Consider the following 21,254-nt stretch of genomic DNA (forward strand, 5'->3'; position numbering starts at 1 on the left):
GCACCGTCTGAGCAGGATGCTGTGTCTACATCAGCTGAAAAACGGAATCTTCAAATATATAATGTTTTGGCCATTAACTCCGGTTCATAAATATATTCTCTAACATGTGGAAATGTCATGTTTTGTGCATGCCAACTAACCATTGTTAAAATGCAAAGGGTCTGCTTCCATTCTAATTGCAACATCGAACAAGAACACATTTTGTGGTCAGAATATCTACCTGCAAGCAAGTACAATGTGTAATGGTATACTGTGTTTCTAATGGAGCGTGCAGCATGGCAGGACAAACAAATCACAAGTGCCCAGGACATTGAGCACCAAACACCCCATAAAATGTATATAGGAGAGTCAGACTAACAAATTCTTTCATCGTGTCGCAAACCCTGCTTTGCACCTTAGCATATGGTACATGTGCTTCCCAGGTAAATAAACTCTCCTTTGACTGGGTCCAACCCTGCGCAAGGCCTCGAACATTACTTTTTCTACCAAACTGTAACTTTGTCCCAGAAGGCATAGCGGCAGCATAGCATGGCTAATGAACCCAAGGCCCACTGGCATCAAGATGACAATTAGGCAATCAACGGCTTTAATTTCATAGTTTCATCTAACATGCTCTTTTTTGCCTTATGCACAGTGTTCTGGAGAAACTTAGGCCTTGCGTGTGACAAACAAAAGAAACCTAATAAATAATTAAATAGTTCATACACAACACATTCTGGTGCTTTCTGATTAATCCATGACACTGGTGATTAGCTATACCGAGCGGAGGGATAACAAGCATTTGCAATGCAATAGGTCTCGCATTAGGAAAGTTGGAGCTATTGGTCTTGTAAATGACAATTTTTTTATTTATGTGTTGGTTTTGAAAATAGCTAAATTAATAGCTGTGTCATTTACAATGCCAATAGTTATAACTTTCGCAAATGTGACACCTATAGCATTTGTAATGCAACATATTTTGTATTTACGTGACTTAGATGAATTGATATTACAAATAACAATTGCTTTTAATTTTTTTAAATAATTAATACTTAAATAAAAGTGATTGTAATTTATAATGGCAATAGCTTAAACTTTTGTAAATAACTTTTGTGAAGATTATGTTCAGTGTATTTTATTGTGACGAAAATCCAAGAACAGAAGTGAAATATTAACAGCTTTTTGTGACATTTGTAATAAAGCTTGAAACATTAAGAGAACATATTTGAACCAGTTGTTGTTGAATGGTTGCACAGATTGATGCTGGGGTGGGGCTGAGTGGTGCTGTGGTGGTGCTGAGTGATGCTGTGGTGGTGCTGAGTGGTGCTGTGGTGGTGCTGAGTGGTGCTGAGTGATGCTGTGGTGGTGCTGACTGGTGCTGTGGTGGTGCTGAGTGATGCTGTGGTGGTTCTGAGTGGTGCTGTGGTGGTGCTGAGTGATGCTGTGGTGGTGCTAAGTGGTGATGTGGTGGTGCTGAGTGATAATGTGGTGGTGCTGAGTGATAATGTGGTGGTGCTGAGTGGTGCTGTGGTGGTGCTGAGCGGTGCTGTGGTGGTACTGAGTGGTGCTGTGGTGGTGGTGAGTGATGCTGTGGTGGTGCTGAGTGGTGCTGTGGTGGTGCTGAGTGATAATGTGGTGGTGCTGAGTGATAATGTGGTGGTGCTGAGTGGTGCTGAGTGGTGCTGTGGTGGTGAAGTGTCATTTCAGCCAACAGAGGGAACCTTTGACAGATCAGACCACATTAGTGAGTCATATAACAGAGGGGGTCCCAGAATGCCATTAGTCACACAACACGATATACACTTGACGTATGAGTTGACATATGGGCCTTAAAATAACTACTAGAACGTTAGTCTATACAACACTAGTCCTGCTTGCCTTTAAGTTTTTAAGATGTTTGTGGTTTTATATACCTAATGGCAAAATGTAAATATAGTTCGGTTGTAACGGGAACAAACAATAATAATCACCAGGGCATTGAATATTGAGATTTGTGTGGTGCCAAAAACAAGGGAATGATATATTGAAGAACATATTGGAGAAAATAAGTAACAAAATGAATTAAACCGCGGCCGCAAAATGAAATGAAAAGCAGCCAAGAAATGAAATTAAAAGCGGCCGGGAAATGCTCTCGGCATTGCGGGGGCGGGGGGCGCATTCCTTTGAAGTGAAGCTCTCGGCATAATGAGCTAAAGTGAAATACGGCCGTGGGCAGCAACCAACGTTAGTCTATACAACACTAGTCCTGCTTTCCTTTAAGTTTTTAAGATGTTTGTGGTTTTATATACCTAATGGCAAAATGTAAATATAGTTCGGTTGTAACGGGAACGAACAATAATAATCACCAGGTCATTGAATATTGAGATTTGTGTGGTGCCAAAAACAAGGAAATAATGAAATTAAAAGCAGCTGGGAAGCAACAGCAGGGGTGAATTAGGGGGGAGGAGAAGTGAGGCAGAGCGCTCGCTGGGGAAGCTTCACGCTTGAATGCCTGAGGCTGAGCGCACGCTGGGGGAAGCTTCAGATGCCTGCCCTTCACCACAACCTCCTCCTAGTAACTTAGGACTTCAAAGTCTCGTTGGAGAATAAGTCTGTTGCCTCCTCTAGAAGCTTCCTGGAAATATGTGACAACCTAGAAGTCTTGTCCAAAGATCACTTCTTTGCCATTCAAGTCAACAGTCATATAGCCTGGCCAAAAGTTCTTACATTTACCACCACTCCATGAATCTCACAAAAAGTAAACCCAACATCTTCATTTCTAAAACAAGAGCAGTAGCATGAGTGTACTTGCGACAAAAGCTACTGCTGGTAAAACAAAAGCATTTTAAACGGTTAGAAACCACAAACCAAAACCGGAGCCTGGCGGATTGGCAAAGTAAAAGCGGCATAAGATACAACAGCCTGCCACTAAAAAGCTATTGGGGGAAATGCCGATAGAAAGAAAGAGGGGCGGGGGAGTAAGGGATGGCAAGGTACTGAGAACCGTAATGTTATTGTTAGTTGTTTTGGCAAGAGCAGTAGCATGAGTGAACTTGCGACAAAAGCTGCTGCTGGTAAAACAAAAGCATTTTAAACGTTTAGAAACCACGAACCAAAACCGGAGCCTTGCGAATTGGCAAAGTAAAAGCAGCATAAGATACAACAGCCTGCCACTAATAAGCTATTGGGGGAAATGCCGATAGAAAGAAAGAAAGAGGGGCGGGGGAGTAACGGGATGGCGAGGTAGGGAGGAGGAGAGAGAGGGGCGGAAGAAACGTGGGCGGGGCTTAGGAGAAGAAAATCGGGTGGGTGAGAAAGAGGATTGGATGGGAGATGGGGAGGGCAGAGATGGGGTCGAATGGGGAAATGTAGGAGGGATAGTGAACGAGGGGGCAAGAGACTGGAGTGAAATGGATCCCAAATAAAAAAAACAAGTTAAAGGCACGTACTTTATGACGCGGAAATCAGGATGGGGCAAGAGAGACGCAACATGCACGTTCACCATTGAGTGTGCGAGGAACAAGATGCGGCTTGGGGGAATGAAATTAAAAGCGGCCGGGAAATGCTCTCGGCATTGCGGAGGCGGGGTGCGCATTCCTTTGAAGTGAGAGCACGGCCTCGCGGCCGTGAAAGTGAAACTGCAGGGGTGAATTAGGGGGGAGGAGAAGTGAGGCCGCGCGCGCGCTGGGGTGAATGCCTGAGGCCGAGCGCACGCTGGGGAAGATTCAGATGCCTGTGGGAGGGAGGCTGATGAGTTTGATGTGGACGCGTGTTTTGCGCGAGTGCACCACATGAACTGTACGAAATCCGCAATGGTTTCAGAGCTTGGTTTGCCTACTATACTCTCGTCTATTTATCCCTGTGGGATATAATAGTCGAGACCTAAAAACACTTTCAGGATGACACATTAACCAGGTTGTTTGCAAGAGAATAAAATGTCTCCTAAGGACCTTACAGGGGGCAATAAACTTAGCCCCGCCTAAATTAATATAGTGCTACGCGCAGTCGTGCATGCCGTTTCTGTGGAAACCATGCACAATAAAACAACAGGATTCTGCCTACTGCAAACACTGAAGCGTATGCTAGATAGCTTTTAACAACACTTTTCTTGTGGATTCCCGTCTGTTGGGTTCAAGCCCATTTTTCTGATTATTTCAGCACCCCCAGCCCAATTAAAACCCAGAAACGATAAACTGATTAATGGTAGAAACTGCTCCCACGTGTGTTCTTATTATGTCTTGTGGCTTGGCAAGGGACTCTCTTGCGCCGGGGCCAAACAGCTAGAAAAGGCAACTAGCATAAAATAACTAAAATAAAACAGAGTAAGATTCTTAAATTGAATGTCGACTTTCCCTCTCTCTATCCAATTAAGAACAATTACGTTGTTTTCCACCCACATTTTCTTGATACTCGCTTACTTCATGGCTGAAACGAAAAGGCTTGCTCTTGGGTAGGACTGATCACAGTTAGTCAGGCCAAACGCCATTACTACAATCCGACCTGCACCCTCATTGTCTTTATTTATTAAATTCATTCCATCAAGCAGAGTGCCAATAGCACTCTGCTTGATGGAATGAATTTAATAAATAAAGACAATAACACACGCACTTGGGTGGCTGCACTGCATCACTCTGTCTCTTACATCTTAACTTCACTTGCAGGCAGTCAGGCACCACCACCTAGTAATCTCTTGCCGCCAGCCTCCTGAGTGAGCCCGCTCAGCCTGTCCTGTCCTGTGAGGCTGCTGCAATGGTTAATCCTGTCGTCTGTCATTCTTTGCAATTGAATTTGCTGCATGTGGGCAGTCGCGAGTGGCATGCAAGTTACTTCCCGTGCACATATTTTCCGGTGCTTTGTTTTAATTTAGTAATTTTTAAACAACACTGATTTTTTCCCCATTTTGCAAACTTGTCTCACCTTTCAGCTGCCCTCCTCCACCGAACTTCAATGGGAGGAACTCCAACAAAACAATGAGCCTCACTCTTCTTGAGAATGATAACAAAAAAGTGATTACAAGGAACGGGGGGGGCAGAAAAGCGAGCACGAGGAACAGGGGGGTGGGGGGCAGAAAGGCGATTAGAAAGAGGATCAGGGGGGTGGGGGGCAGAAAAGCAATCACAACGAGGGGACAGGGGTGTGGAGGGGACATTCAGAAAAGCGAGCACAAGGAACAGTGGGGTGGGGGGCAGAAAAGCGATTTCAACGAGGATCGAGAGGTGGGGGGCATAAAAGCGATTACAACGAGGAACAGAGAGGTGGGGGGCAGAAAAGCGAGCACGAGGAACAGTGGGGGGGGCAGAAAAGCGAGAAAAACACAGCGCCCGATTGGCAGGGAACACGGGGAAATCCAGTGTGAAACAGGTGGTTGCAAAGGGTGAAGCACAGTAGAGACAGTCGGAGATATCCAAGTTGGCACAGAGGAGTGTGTGCAAGACCACGAGTATATGCAGGAAAGCTACACATCAGTTTAAGGAGGATCCAAGCATGGGACATTCAGTGGACAGCGATGTGCATGGGAATACTTTTAGGTGAATAGAAGTAGTATGTCAGGGTGCAGTAGTGTGAAATGCAGGGGGCAGGTGGAATAGGCAGGGACACATGCTGGTGGCACGAGGGGCGTGCACTGTGGCACAATGGTGTATGCAGGATTGCCACAGCGGAAAGTTCAGAATAGTCACGTGTGCGTGGAGACAGGAAATGTGAAGAGTTTTGCGGATGGGCAAAGAGGGGCTATGCAGATGACTCAGGGAGAGTATGAATGGTAGGTAGAAGAGAGCCATGTAGAAGAAACTGCAGGGTGCGCAAGTGGTATATGCAGAATAGGCACGAGAAGAGCATGCATGAGTGGGCACACTAGGGGAATGCAAGGTGGGCACTGGAAGGGCATGTAGAGTTGGCACAGGAGGGACAAGCAGAGTGGGAACAGAAGTAGTCTACTGAGTGAACTCGGAAGGGCTGTGCAGAACTGACGGAGGCGGAACGGGCACAATATGGATATGCACGGGTTGGGGGAAATACAATGGAGGGTTAAGACGGCGTGGGGGACAGTGAACATCGGCCAACCTTACCGTGTTCATCCTGAGCTCCAGGGAGAAGGTGCCTGTGCACAGTGATGCTCCCGCCCCTTGAGCTCCCTGCTCTGCACGGGCGCTCCGCCCGCCGCGGTCCTTTCCTGGAGGGGCTCGGAAGAGGCTGTCCAGGTAGAGAGGGGGCTACCGTCCATTCACCGCAGTGCAGGCCCGCTTCCCTCGCAGTCGGTGCTTACATGTGGATGAGCACGCTGAGCACTGACTGAAGTTTGAGCCTGAGGACTCCGGCACCGCTCGCAGCCGGCCGGGCAAGGGAGGGGGAGGAGGGGGCGACGGAGGCTGCTCCGACGCTGACGTCATGCTGCAGATGTGCGGGAGGGGGGCCGAGGGCACGCTGTGCGCATGCGCACAGGCCAAGCGCGGGGGAGGGGGCAGAGAGGTTCAGACAGGGGTAGCCGAGTACACAGAAGCAGACAGACACTGAAACTGAGGCACCTGGGGACGGGCAAGGACAGAACCAGAGAGAATAAAGGCATACCCTCTAAAAGTGGCGACTTTTCAACAACCTGGGCGGCGCCATTTTCGCATTCGGGGGCATGGTTTTAGCAGTTGAGTGATGGATGACGTCACTGCCAGAAAACTGCAAAAAAACACGCCCCCGAATCCGAAAAAGAAGGGGCTTGAACAGAGTGACGCCCCTCTCCTCCAATGGCTGGCCAGCATTTACGAGGCCAGCCAATGGAGAAGAGAGGCGGGTTCAAGCCCCCTAACTAAGAAACATTAAATCTCGGAGCTCCGCCCACACTGCTACGCAGGGCGACGCAGTCCTCGACCTAACAAGTGGTAGATGAAAGTGTGGGACAATTTGTGTCAACTCTGAGGATTTTAGCCTCAACGCACAATTTTGGGTCAGCTCTGGACATCTATTTAAGAGATCAATTTGTCTACAGTTGTTTCTCAAAACAATTCAGGAGCATGTTTTGAGTTGCAGAGATCCTACGCTGTTGGAAGTAGTGGTTGTTACTAAAGATATAGTCATTAATTCAAGCAAACCTATTTCTCAAGAATATTCTGAACGGCAAAATATATCTGGTAATGTTTTATCAGATGTTGAAACTGTGAAGTTGAACTTGTAAAAGACAAGAAATTGGGTTTTAAACAAGGGAAAAATCAACTTGCTTGCTACCGGTGTAGATCCAAAGCACATTTGGGAAATGATGATGGTTGTCCTGCAATTGGGAAACGCTGTAACAAGTGTAGAAAGTTAGGTCATTTCAGAGTGGTTGCAGAAGTGGAAAAAACAAATCGGAGTGAACAGTGTTTGTCTGGCTGTTGAGGAATCAGTGTATGGTCTTTCTAAAGTGGTTCTCGCAGTTGAGTTGAAACCTGATAGTACACCAAAAGTGAAAGGGCAGTTGTATGATTTGTTGGTGGATGAAGTTTTACTCAATATGATGGCCTATTCAGGTGCTCCTATCACAATTTTGTCGCTTACAGTTTTTTCAACCTATGGGGTAGAAATGTGATGTTGAAAGAACCTGATGTTGATTCCAAAGTATTCGAGGAACAATTTTCTGTATTCGGGTATTCTGTTGACTCATTTACATTTCTCGGCAGGAAAGCTTCTACCAAAATCTACATGGCGAAAAAATGTTCGCAGGTCTTGGCAAAGCTTGGGTTGATTCTGGTAAGGGGTTCAGATACACTAGTTGTGGTAGTACCAATGCCTATTTTATTAATTGAGAATAGTCCTGAAGAACGGGTTGATGTAATTTTCAAAACATATCCAGAGGTTTTTCAGGACAAAGTCTGTGTCATCAATCCGTTTCAATGCAGCATCAGGCATAAATCCTGTGTGGAACCTGTGACACACAAGGTGAGACCAGTTCCCCTGTGTGTGAGAGATGATTTCAAGATGTTGTTACAAAATTTGGTCACCTAAGGAATCATTCCAGAGACCAATACAGAGTAAGGAGTAAATTCGGGCAAGATACGTTTAGGTGCAGGTTTGCTCACACTGAATAAGTAACATATTAGTAGCTTGTCATCCATTACCACAAATTGATGAGTTACTAGCCAATTTGGTACATGCAAAATTTTGTTCCTTTCTTGACTTGCAATCAGTGTTCCACCATATTCCTCTTGACACCAAGACACAAGAATTAACCACTTTCATTACGCCTTTTTATGCTTTCAAATTTCTGAGAATGTTGTTTGGAATAGCCTCGGCTCCCAGCGTGTTCCAGAAATGGATTTTTGGTGGTGGAAACGCCTTCCAAGATGATGTTATAATTTTTCCACAGAGCATTCTTGACCACAATTACATTTGGTGAAAGGTTTGTCTGTCTTTAAAGAGGTTGCCATTACATTAAGATCTGTTAAGTGTAAATTATTGTCTAGAGGACTGAGGAGGTTGATTCGCTTAGTTACAGAATTACTTCTGAGGGTAATAAACTAAAATTCTCACATGTCCTAGCTATCAAGGATGCAGCCCCATCCAAAGACAAGGATGCTCTTCGGTCATTTCTTGGGTTGAATGAAATTTATTATTTAATGATGTGTATGCTTTAATTGTCCTACCCTTAAAATGCCTCCTTTAGATGGGACAACATTTGTCTGGAAAAAGGAGGTGAATGAAGCTTTTGGAAAAGTGAAAGAATTTATTATTTGGCACCTGCATTGACACAAATAAGATCTGGGAAGAAATATTTTCTTACAGTTGAAGTTATGAAACTGGGCTGGGTGCTGTTTTGTCCTAGTGGGTGAATGGCAAAGAAATGACTGTGGTTTTCACTTAAAGTTGTTGAGATTGCCAGAAACAAATTACAGTATAATTGAAAGGGAGACGTTAGTTTGTACTTGAGTGGTGGAGAAATTTGAAATCTTTTTGTGAGGTGCGAAGTTTGATATTTTCACAGATCTTGAACCTCTGGTGTACATGCTGAATGGAAACAGAACAGGCACAACATCAGCTCGCCTTGGAAGGTTACTATCACATCTCTAAAAATACACCTTTGATATCAGGTATGCTCCAGGTGGTAAGAATGTAAGAGCTGATTGTTTGTCAAGAATACCCTTGGACATGGAAAATATGTTGGATGTGCGTGAGGATGTTGAATGTGTTGTTGCAATGGTGAGGATCTATTGGATGGGAGCGATATGATTACACCATGGGATTGGTTGGATGCCTTACAGTGTGAAGAAATCCTCCAGAAAGTGATGCATTTTATAAAGGTTGGCTGTCTTAAGGAAAGGAATTTGGAAGTTGGTTTGAAACCATCTGCTCAGGTTTCCAAGGAATTGTGAGCTGTGGGAGGAGTGCTAATGCAAAATGATAGGTGTATTCCCCCAACATCTATATGTGAGACACTAATCAAAGTAGCACATGAGGGTCATCTAGGTGTTAATAGCACTTCTAAGAATTGTATCGGTGGCCATCCATGGATGCACAAGTTATTAAATAGATTGATGTCTGTACGATCTTTTTGCTCTCGGATGAGCATTGGAAAATGCATGAAACCCCTTTGCATGTTTCCCATGCCTAAAAATGTTTGGGTAAAACTTGCTTTGGATTTTTCAGGATTGTTTGATTTGTTACCTTCCCAACACAGCTCCAGTGGTTACATTTCTAAAGAAAGTTTTTCAAATTAAAGGGCCCCCAAACAAATTAGTCACTGACAACAGTACACATTTCACTTCTACACTACTAAGGCAATATATTGACTCCATACTAAGCATCTTCAAGAGGTCTTGTACTTCAACTACCTTAAAGGGTTTTGTGGAAAGCATCAACAAGTTCTTGAAAGAAGGGATACAATCAGTTTTGACTTTAGGAACTGATGCAGAAGATTTTTAAGAGAAAAATTGTGGTCCTATTTAATCTCGCCACATAGTACCACTGGAGTGTCTCCATTTGAGTGTTTGTGCAAGAGAACACCAAGATCCATTTTGGGTGAAAAATGTGCATACGAATGTGGAAAAATTGCCTCTGGAAATGCACTGGAATAGCTGGAGTAAAGAGTGGCAACTTTCTAAAAGTTGCTTTCTTTAATGGTGACATTTAATTCTACTTGGGCTTCAGGTCAGGTTTAATGCCAAAGAATTTGATAGCTTACATGACCCAGTTAGGTATTTCCATTCGGAGATTATCCCGGCTGGGATGGCAGCCGGTAACCCTGTGTTAGCCAATGAAGCTACTAACCTTTCCACAGAAAAACAATTGAAACGTTTTGCTGTTAAGACATATGAATAATGTATGTTCTACCTAATAATAGGTAATAACAGATCCCAGCCATAGGGCTTCATGGGCCTTCTTTAGGGGAGACTTGCATATATCATTAAGGGAAGTGGGGGCTTTACTATTAGTTATAATGGCAAAGATGCTCTAGCAGAGAAAACACTGCCCTTTCAGCCTTCAGTGACAGTTTGGGATCCATTTTATCCATTGTCACACTCAATGCAGCACCAACAGTGCTGCAGCCCTGAGTGAGCATTCTGCCTTCTTTGCCTGGGTACCATACACTAGGAACTCATAAGTAAGTCAGCAATTGCGAGTCGGATGTATTCAATTCAATATATCTTTTGTATAGGGTTAGAACACTGGCACTGAGGTCTGGTTAGCAGGCCTTGGTGTACTCTCAGGGGCATATTCTCAAGAACGTGTATTAACCATGGCAAAAGTAACTTAACACAACTTCTAACATCGCAGTCTATCGGGGGAAAATTACGCTGTTTTAACAAAGCATTTTCCACATGGCGGTACCATGCGATAGCCTCCAGATAACGTGTCAAATGTCCGTGTTAATATCAATGCCATGCCGCAAAAATGCAAAACACGAACGCAAACAATCTTTCATGAGGCCAATCTTGGTACAAAAAGCAGCGAAAACCAGCGACAGGCCTGCAATTCCCATGTGTCTGGTGGGAAATGCACAATAAAAACTAGAGAAACAACACACCAGAAACAATCCAAATCTCGTAGCAACATGGATCCACACTGACCAAGCGCAGTGGCCAACGTGAACCCCACAACCCCCAAAGACCACCAGCAAGGAACACCTGGAACGGGGACGGCCAAGGAGAAGATGGAGAGGAAGACGGGATGCAGTCCGCAACAAAACCAGATCAGCGTCACAGAGGTGACAGAACACTACCATTAACTGACCCACAAGTAGACCACCGGGAATGCAGTTAGAGTATCGAGGAGGCCAAGAGGCACTGGCATGATGTGACAACCTAAACCAGACATAAACCCGCTGCCAACAGGAAGGGAGCAACGGCGACAGGAGGTGGGAGTTGCCCCATGCCACAGTAGGAGCCGGAGGAAACCCAGGCCACAGTCATCAGCGTGGAGACGGTTCAAGGAGTAGGTAGTACGGACACAGCTCGAGAGGACCTGACACAACACCAACAGGGTGAGTAATGATCAGGGACTTGTGGGACGGGGGAAGATAGGTACAATGGCATACATGCTCAATGAGGTGTAGCACACTACACACCCGCAATGACCCTGGATCATGTCCCTGATCCCTGCGGCACACTGCAGCACAGACACATAGCAATAACAGCAGACCCACATTGACGACAATGTGGTACAATGTTCAAATGCGACACTGCAGAACAGAAGATACAACTGGGTCCGCACATGCGCACAAACAGGCCTACTACTTCTGACAGAGCTGGAAACTGTGAAATGAAAATGTACGTGTACAACCTCACATCCGTCATGTAGTCCAAATGTACATGGTCCCGCATCCAAATCCTGTACCTCCCTAACAGTCACAATGTACATTGTCATACAGTCTGCAAGTAAACAAGAACAATGCGCCAACATACATGTCAACACAATGTCAACATGCATCTCCACTTCACATTGCAGAGGGACACACAACACCTCCAGCAGACCACAGAAGTCCATACATCTGTGATGCCGGAGAGGACCACCACACCTTTGACACCGACCCCCTACAACAGCCCATGGACATCCTAAGCAACCCACCACCAGGACCCAGGCTGCCAAGCTACTTAGCGGAGAACACAGACCCTGCAACAGACCACACAGCAGGAAGCACCCGCAAGCACGGCTGGCTCACAACACTTCACCAACCCACACATGGCACCCCAAAGCCAGGTGTCAGAACGCCAAATGGAGGTGGACGAGCAGGTGCATGTGGGGTCCAAACAGGGGGAAGGCGAACTAGATCACATACCTGGGTGTCTATTATCCTTCAGGAACCACCTACGCACCACTAAGGAGACCCATCCTGCCATAGAGACACATGCAGATGCACATTCACAGTACAGACCGCGCCCAGGGGCACGCAAATAGCAGTTACACACCCACGTTGGCTCTGCCTACGATGGCCCAGGCCACTTCCCTTACGAATTGAGTGGGTGATGACAAAGCTAAATGTTCAAGCTCCAAACCGCTGCCTGTGTTGACATGTCTGCGCCCGCTGTACACAGCATAATGTAATGTCGTAGGGCCCAGTGCCCTCATGCATACAACAAGATCACAGGGAAACACGCAGATATTATGTTGAACTTTCTACTGGCCCGTGCGCCCGGCCCCTTTATTGGCAGGGCCATATGTACAGTGACCCCTGTGTGGATGTGTGTGGGGTGAGTGTAAGCCAGCCTGAACGTAGTGCTTGGTGCTGGTAACAACTTGAACAGTGGACACCAGTGAAAAGGAAAACGAAAACACCTGCATAACAGAGTCAGCTGCTGAGCAACACAGAGGGAGCCAGAGCAAGTACAGAGGTCACCCAACATGCAAACAGAAGTGTCCGTGAGTTGCAGGGCACTGAGGTTGGGGCTCTAGATCTGAGCGCCCTCATGTGATAGAAATGACTAGGCATGTTGTCCATTTGGGATATTCATGATGCAGATGCAGTGGGGTGTGTTAGACCTGCATCATCTTCCTCATCAACGTCCCAGGTCATGTCACACAGTCTGAGGTGACATTGCTGCGCAACCTCTCCACAGCACAAAACTCAGTCAGCAAAAGTCCATGGGTTGCGGTGCACTGAGTCAGTGGCACCTTGAGTGCTGAGCAGGGTAACAGGCAGATAATGGCATCCATGACAGGTATGAGCAACTCCATCAGTCTGCCAGGACCACTGTTCCGACTCTGGCAGATGGCGGTTGGAGATGGTCCTGGCGATGGGGGCGTGTGCCTCCTGCGGAGATGCCATGTCTGGGCCGATCAGGACTCGATTGGATGTGTTAGCCCCAGTGGAACGCAGTTGAGGCTAGAGGCAGCTGACAGCGCAGGGCCACATACACATGGCGTCAAAGACCCTAAGACCACCGTCTCAGAGGTCATCCAATATAACAGAAGAAAGGGTCCCTGACTTGACCAGCACAGAGTTAGTGGCCCTGGATGCACAGCGGCCGGCACAGGCACCCCGCCATGGGACATTGACTTGCGGTCCACTCAGGTAGGGCCACACAGACTGAGCAGGTCGTCGTCAATGTTGAAACTGAATGTGGCCGAGGGTTCAGGGGACAGTGGAAGGTGTCCTCCAGGGCATGATGCAGAGGTCTGATCTTATCGGGAAGCAGCAAATGGGGGAGTGGGAAGCGACAGCTTCGCTGCCACCACCAATTCGGTATCAGGAACATGAGGATGAAAACTACCCCCTAGTCCATAAACTCAGACGCCAACAATGTACGACCAGAGAGTGTCCATGAATGTCGGGGAACAGAATTAGTGGCACCGGGGCTGAGAGGGGATGCATTGTGTGATGATGCCGGTACAATGATATGTACTCCGCAATTGCTAAAACAAGACTCAGTCCCAAATGTGTGACCTACTGGACCGCAGTGGTCGGAGGCAGTGGTCAGCAGTAGCCCACAGCTACATGTCGTAGGCTCGCAATGCACAGTGTTAATGACACCAGGGCAGATGTCGGTAGTGTTCGATCACCTCCATAGCGATGATCCTTTTTTCCTCCCAAATGCAACGCATCATCCTCTTAGCCCTCTCCTTGCGTGCAATTATGTACTCTGCCTTAGAAAAATCGATGCTCAGTTCCAATTGTGTGACCTACTCGAGCACAGCCCACAGAATCTTACAGCTGTGATGTACGACTAAGACCTGGTGGCGCCACGTCGAAGGGTGTATAGCGACAGACACTGACCCATACTTAATGTGCTCGGCCATGGTATAATCAAGACTCAGTTCCAAGTGTGTGACCTACTACTGTCATCCACCTTGCTCGTGGAGGCCGTGACGGTCATAGCAGGTTGCCATGGTCACGGGCCTCAGCCTTGGAGCTTGCACCGGCACGTGGTGGGCCCTCTTTGACACACGCTGGTGTTGGCAGGTGGGCATTGAGGCCTGGGTGTGCAGGGGTGGGTAAGACAGGTTCGGGGACCAGCGGCCCGGGGTGTAGCAGGCGCACAGAATCGCAGGCAACACCACTCAAGACGACGGTGACTGCCTCGTGGCGGGGCAAGAGGCGCAGCCCTGGGAGAGACGTTGGGCATTCCGGAAGAGGACCACGCCCAGAGTTACGTGCCTTTTATTCACAGCCTTACGCTGGCCTAGCATACGCCGGGCCATACCACTCTGCTCACGCTTATCGGGGGAATGTAACAAGGTACAGTCCTGCGATCTTCCCCACTGGCTGGGGTGACATGGTTGCGACCACTGTCCACTACACTCCAAACACCAGTGGTGTGTGTCGACATGGATATGTGTGTGTGGTTTGCATACTGCAGTCGGGCCATCACATCCATGCCACACTTGGCATTGTGTTCATTCCCATTCATTGGCAACTTGCCTCATTCGCATATGCCTGGTCCCCACCTCTTCCGACATTCTGCTGATGTGTGGCTGAGGTGCCATGCGTTGATGGCTAATGTCTATGGCTAGGCCATATTCCCACAGTGAGTTGTGCTGTCGTGTCTGATGGTTGTGCATGTTGTATGTGAGCTTGTGACGTGTGCATTTCCTGTGTTGTGAGTTGCATGATTGTGGAGTTGAGGTGTGTGCATTTAGTATTGTCTCTAGCTGTTCCTGCGCAGTGTGGAGAAAGTATAGATAGAGGGGTACCAAGCTGATGGTGTCATCCATGACTGTTGTGTGGGACTTGTATTGGTCTGGCTCTGTGACTCCTCTGACTTGGGCGGATGTTGGTTGGAGGGTACCAGAGGCCAACCGGTGCATCACGGCCAGCAGCTTGGTCTGAGGTGGGATGTTGGTTGTCCGCTGTGTTGGTACCGTCGGACTGTGGCCCATGATATTCAGGATGCAGATGATGGTTGTCCCTTTGGGCATGTAGTGATAAATGACATTCTCTGGTGTTGGGTCTGTGAGGTTGGTGCATTTTCTGAGGGTTGCTGTCTTTGTCTGCGCTGCCTCAGTGTTGGTCCGTTGGGGTCGAGGGGGGTGGGGGAGTCCTGGGGTCCTGGGGGTGGTGGCAGTGGGTGCTGTGGCTCTCTTGGGTGTCCGGCCCGCATGTTCAGTGGCTCCATGGCATCTGTTGTTCTTCAGGTGTGGCTCTGGGCTGACCTCCCTTTTGTGGTGCAGGCTTTTGTCCGACTTTGCACCACACCAGAGCAGGTGTTAGGTTCCTGCTGCTAATGCCCCTTATCGCCTGCTTTGGGATCTTTTTGCTGATCTGGCTGTTCGTTGAGAATGTCGCGGAGTGGTGTTGTCGCAGCTTTTTGCACAGAAACGCCTACTCTGCATCTCATTAGCGATAGTTGCCGGGGTCGTCTGTGGCGATGTTTTTTGCGGCTGCTATCGCAGGTAAACTGGTGCTATGGGCTGTTAGCACCAGCTTGTGAATGGGTCGTTACATTTATCGTGACTTTGGCTGCTGTAAAGTGCTGTTAACTCGGCGATAGCGCCTTGAGAATATGCCCCCTGGGTTAAAAAAACAGCAGTGTCAGTTCAAAATTATGGGGGTGCACATGCAAAAAGAGGCATTTCCTTACACTGTGGCTAAATTTCCTATGGAAAAATTAATGTGGAACACACATTTTGGGACCCTTTCCCCTTTCTATTGGTCCCCCACTTGCCAGATCATCCCAAAACATTCCAGGAAGTTTTGTGAAGATTTGTCAAATGGCATCAAATATATACGGAAAGCAAAACATGCATTTGGTATTGAAATACGATCCTAACTGTAACTAGTTTATGGCGACTGTTACTGAGTTTTATAAATATACAAATATATCAAATTGATTTACTGATCGAGAGGAGAGTGTTGTGCTGTGAAATATATGTGTATTGTGCAGTAGTCACAGTGGTCTGAGAAAATTTTAATGATTTTGTGAGAGGTGAAATCATTGAGTTTTTAAAAATGAACGTGTTTGTTATAAGAAATTAAAGGACATCAAGGACATTTGTTTGCACACTTATGAGACTACATTCATTATTATAAAATACTTTCTGTAGTTCTTTTAATGTTATGGAGCTAAATGATCAATATTTCTCATTGTCTGGCCAATCAGTAAGATTACATTGTACTTGAAGTACTGTAATTAAAATGATATATTCTACTGTATTAGACTTGAGATATGCATTTCTCAATGACAACAATTAGTTTGGCATAAAAGTTTACCTGTCTGTAGTGCCTGCATTTCTTTCAAGGAATTGACTTCTCGCCAGAGTTTATCGATCTGAGTCTTCAAATCAGTATCTTTTTCTAAAAAGACAAAGATAATGCATAGCAATGAAAAGAGATTTTTTAGACTACATAAAACAATTAGGATACGGCATTATTCAAAAGTTCATTAAAAAGATGTGTATTCTGTCTCTCAGTTTGTCTACCACTGTCTTGACAATACTTGAGTCTTGGCTATTGATTGCATAGAGGAGGACACGTTGTTGTCACCACTGCCACAAATTCGCAGAATTTTTTTGTATGGGGTGGGTTCATCCACCTTCCACCTTATAAAAATTATGGTTATTATTAACAGTAATATTTTTCTGGTACAATTACTTTTGTCTACTAACTATAACATCCTAAATGCCTACCTTTTAAGTTGCTTTTATAAAGAACAACCTGTATATCCAGAAGCAGCAGCCTGATTTCAGAAATGTGTAATCTGTTATGCTCTGGTCTAACGTTTACTTTTCATACAACAACATGAATACTGATATATGGGTGTGGTATGTTGTTCTACTTATTTTTCTTAACCTTAAGTAATAACAGTCACCTAAATCACCATTCACTGTGTTAAAGAAATGTTAACACTCCTAAAATGTCAGAAAAAGAATAGGAAACAGCATCAGTCACTTACTGCTAATCCACATTCCACTGAAAACCAGAGTTTATTGCCACAGTCCTTGCTGCAGTACAATATGACTAAAAATATATGTGATAACTATTGGCTTTGCCATTGCTTTAAAAAAAAAAAAATCTTATCTGAAAGGGGTGACAGACAACAAGGAGCGCGCAGACAGAGGCAACACAGAGGGAAGATGGAGGGGTGGAAAACGTACAATGACATGGCCAGTGGTGTTTGCATCATAACACATTCTTTTTATTGCACATCCCTGGGGAACTCAGTCAGGTGAGTTCAAAGCAACTCGGACAACAGGCATGGAGGTTGGGGGTAAAGCAACATGGACAGCAGACAGAGAGGGTGGGTGTAAAGCAAAACAGTGCAGGTACGGTAGGGGGAAAGCAACAACACATGCATGCACAAGTATTCTTGTAGATTGCTGTAACTAATATATAAAAAGTAGCTCCTAAAAAGCGAGCAGTGGAAGAACACTGGGCAAGCAGGCAGTGTTTGGGCCATGCTCCAAGGGAGGAACAAACACACAAGGAGGAAGGGAAGACAGCATGTGCTGACGAAATTGAACTAAGGGAATTAGAGTGATGATGAAGCGAATCAATGGTAATCAATGGCTGGGCTCTAAAATGCCTGCAATTAAACACAATTTCTCACAAGCACATTGTATGCACTGTGTCAGTCAAGGCCTAAAAAAGCACTGTGTATTAATTAAAAGGAGAAGTGTGGCTCAATGGTTAGAGCGGCAGACCCTGAAGCAGACCAGGGTTAAATTCCCGCCTCGGCGGGTCTTGGGCTCAATTTCCTCGGACCTGATAATTCTCGCCTCTGTGCCTAATCTAATCATGGTTAACAACAAGGGGTGGTGATTGACAGAGTCTCTGAATTAAGCAGAAAACTCTCACCCAGTCAAGAGATCAGGGCTAGATCCAACACCGTTTTTTAGCTCACTGCATCATCCCAGTTTCAGAACCTGGCTGTATGCAAATTAGTCTGTTCCTGTCCCAGTGCATGATGGGAACAGGGCAAACCAAACTACAAAGCCAATTCTTACACTGGAAAGGAAACAAGCTACCGGGGACCGGTTTCTGGCATTTCAGCCTCTTCAGCCCGGCTTGCTTGAATCCTGATGGTGCAGTGAGCAAGGGACTCATGTCTGAGCATACCCTTCCACGCTTAGGGTGGACAAAATAATTAACAACAAGGGGTGGTGATGGACAGAGTCTCTGAATTAAGCAGAAAACTCTCACCCAGTCAAGAGATCAGGGCTAGATCCAACACCGTTTTTTAGCTCACTGCATCATCCCAGTTTCAGAACCTGGCTGTATGCAAATTAGTCTGTTCCTGTCCCAGTGCATGATGGGAACAGGGCAAACCAAACTACAAAGCCAATTCTTACACTGGAAAGGAAACAAGCTACCGGGGACCGGTTTCTGGCATTTCAGCCTCTTCGGCCCGGCTTGCTTGAATCCTGATGGTGCAGTGAGCAAGGGACTCATGTCTGAGCATACCCTTCCACGCTTAGGGTGGACAAAATAATTAACAACAAGGGGTGGTGATGGACAGAGTCTCTGAATTAAGCAGAAAACTCTCACCCAGTCAAGAGATCAGGGCTAGATCCAACACCGTTTTTTAGCTCACTGCATCATCCCAGTTTCAGAACCTGGCTGTATGCAAATTAGTCTGTTCCTGTCCCAGTGCATGATGGGAACAGGGCAAACCAAACTACAAAGCCAATTCTTACACTGGAAAGGAAACAAGCTACCGGGGACCGGTTTCTGGCATTTCAGCCTCTTCGGCCCGGCTTGCTTGAATCCTGATGGTGCAGTGAGCAAGGGACTCATGTCTGAGCATACCCTTCCACGCTTAGGGTGAACAAAATAATTAACAACAAGGGGTGGTGATGGACAGAGTCTCTGAATTAAGCAGAAAACTCTCACCCAGTCAAGAGATCAGGGCTAGATCCAACACCGTTTTTTAGCTCACTGCATCATCCCAGTTTCAGAACCTGGCTGTATGCAAATTAGTCGGTTCCTGTCCCAGTGCATGATGGGAACAGGGCAAACCAAACTACAAAGCCAATTCTTACACTGGAAAGGAAACAAGCTACCGGGGACCGGTTTCTGGCATTTCAGCCTCTTCGGCCCGGCTTGCTTGAATCCTGATGGTGCAGTGAGCAAGGGACTCATGTCTGAGCATACCCTTCCACGCTTAGGGTGGACAAAATAATTAACAACAAGGGGTGGTGATGGACAGAGTCTCTGAATTAAGCAGAAAACTCTCACCCAGTCAAGAGATCAGGGCTAGATCCAACACCGTTTTTTAGCTCACTGCATCATCCCAGTTTCAGAACCTGGCTGTATGCAAATTAGTCTGTTCCTGTCCCAGTGCATGATGGGAACAGGGCAAACCAAACTACAAAGCCAATTCTTACACTGGAAAGGAAACAAGCTACCGGGGACCGGTTTCTGGCATTTCAGCCTCTTCGGCCCGGCTTGCTTGAATCCTGATGGTGCAGTGAGCAAGGGACTCATGTCTGAGCATACCCTTCCACGCTTAGGGTGGACAAAATAATTAACAACAAGGGGTGGTGATGGACAGAGTCTCTGAATTAAGCAGAAAACTCTCACCCAGTCAAGAGATCAGGGCTAGATCCAACACCGTTTTTTAGCTCACTGCATCATCCCAGTTTCAGAACCTGGCTGTATGCAAATTAGTCTGTTCCTGTCCCGGAAGCTTGTTTCCTTCCCAGTGTAAGAATTGGCTTTTGTAGTCTGGTCTGCCCTGTTCCCATGATGCACTGGGCCAGGGACAGACTAATTTGCATACAGCCAGGTTCTGAAACTGGGATGGTGCAATGAGCTAAAAAACGGTGTTGGATCTAGCCCTGATCTCTTGACTGGGTGAGAGTACTCTGCTTAATTCAGAGACTCTGTCCATCACCACCCCTTGTTGTAAATTATTTTGTCCACCCTAAGCGTGGAAGGGTATACTCAGATGTGAGTCCCTTGCTCATTGCACCATCAGGATTCAAGCAAGCCGGGCCGAAGATGCCTGAAATGGCAGAAACCGGTCCCCGGAAGCTTGTTTCCTTCCCAGTGTAAGAATTGGCTTTTGTAGTCTGGTCTGTCCTGTTCCCATGATGCACTGGGCCAGGGACAGACTAATTTGCATACAGCCAGGTTCTGAAACTGGGATGGTGCAATGAGCTAAAAAACGGTGTTGGATCTAGCCCTGATCTCTTGACTGGGTGAGAGTACTCTGCTTAATTCAGAGACTCTGTCCATCACCACCCCTTGTTGTAAATTATTTTGTCCACCCTAAGCGTGGAAGGGTATACTCATATGTGAGTCCCTTGCTCATTGCACCATCAGGATTCAAGCAAGCCGGGCCGAAGATGCCTGAAATGGCAGAAACCGGTCCCCGGAAGCTTGTTTCCTTCCCAGTGTAAGAACTGGCTTTTGTAGTCTGGTCTGCCCTGTTCCCATGATGCACTGGGCCAGGGACAGACTAATTTGCATACAGCCAGGTTCTGAAACTGGGATGGTGCAATGAGCTAAAAAACGGTGTTGGATCTAGCCCTGATCTCTTGACTGGGTGAGAGTACTCTGCTTAATTCAGAGACTCTGTCCATCACCACCCCTTGTTGTAAATTATTTTGTCCACCCTAAGCGTGGAAGGGTATACTCAGATGTGAGTCCCTTGCTCATTGCACCATCAGGATTCAAGGAAGCCGGGCCGAAGACGCCTGAAATGGCAGAAACCGGTCCCCGGAAGCTTGTTTCCTTCCCAGTGTAAGAATTGGCTTTTGTAGTCTGGTCTGCCCTGTTCCCATGATGCACTGTGCCAGGGACAGACTAATTTGCATACAGCCAGGTTCTGAAACTGGGATGGTGCAATGAGCTAAAAAACGGTGTTGGATCTAGCCCTGATCTCTTGACTGGGTGAGAGTACTCTGCTTAATTCAGAGACTCTGTCCATCACCACCCCTTGTTGTAAATTATTTTGTCC

The 21,254-nt window shown here is 46.5% G+C and overlaps 1 protein-coding gene across 1 annotated transcript in view; it reads right to left on the reverse strand.

Annotated features, from left to right (window-relative positions):
• Window positions 1-21,254, reverse strand: part of CLEC3A (C-type lectin domain family 3 member A) — a 74,507-nt gene that overhangs the window by 19,079 nt on the left and 34,174 nt on the right. Inside the window, exon 2 of the mRNA XM_078668356.1 lies at window positions 16,565-16,648. Coding sequence (XP_078524482.1) covers window positions 16,565-16,648 — 84 coding nt within the window. The remainder of the gene's footprint in view (window positions 1-16,564; window positions 16,649-21,254) is intronic.

The sequence above is a fragment of the Lissotriton helveticus genome, chromosome 12 (assembly GCF_964261635.1).
Source record: "Lissotriton helveticus chromosome 12, aLisHel1.1, whole genome shotgun sequence".
NCBI lineage: Eukaryota > Metazoa > Chordata > Amphibia > Caudata > Salamandridae > Lissotriton > Lissotriton helveticus.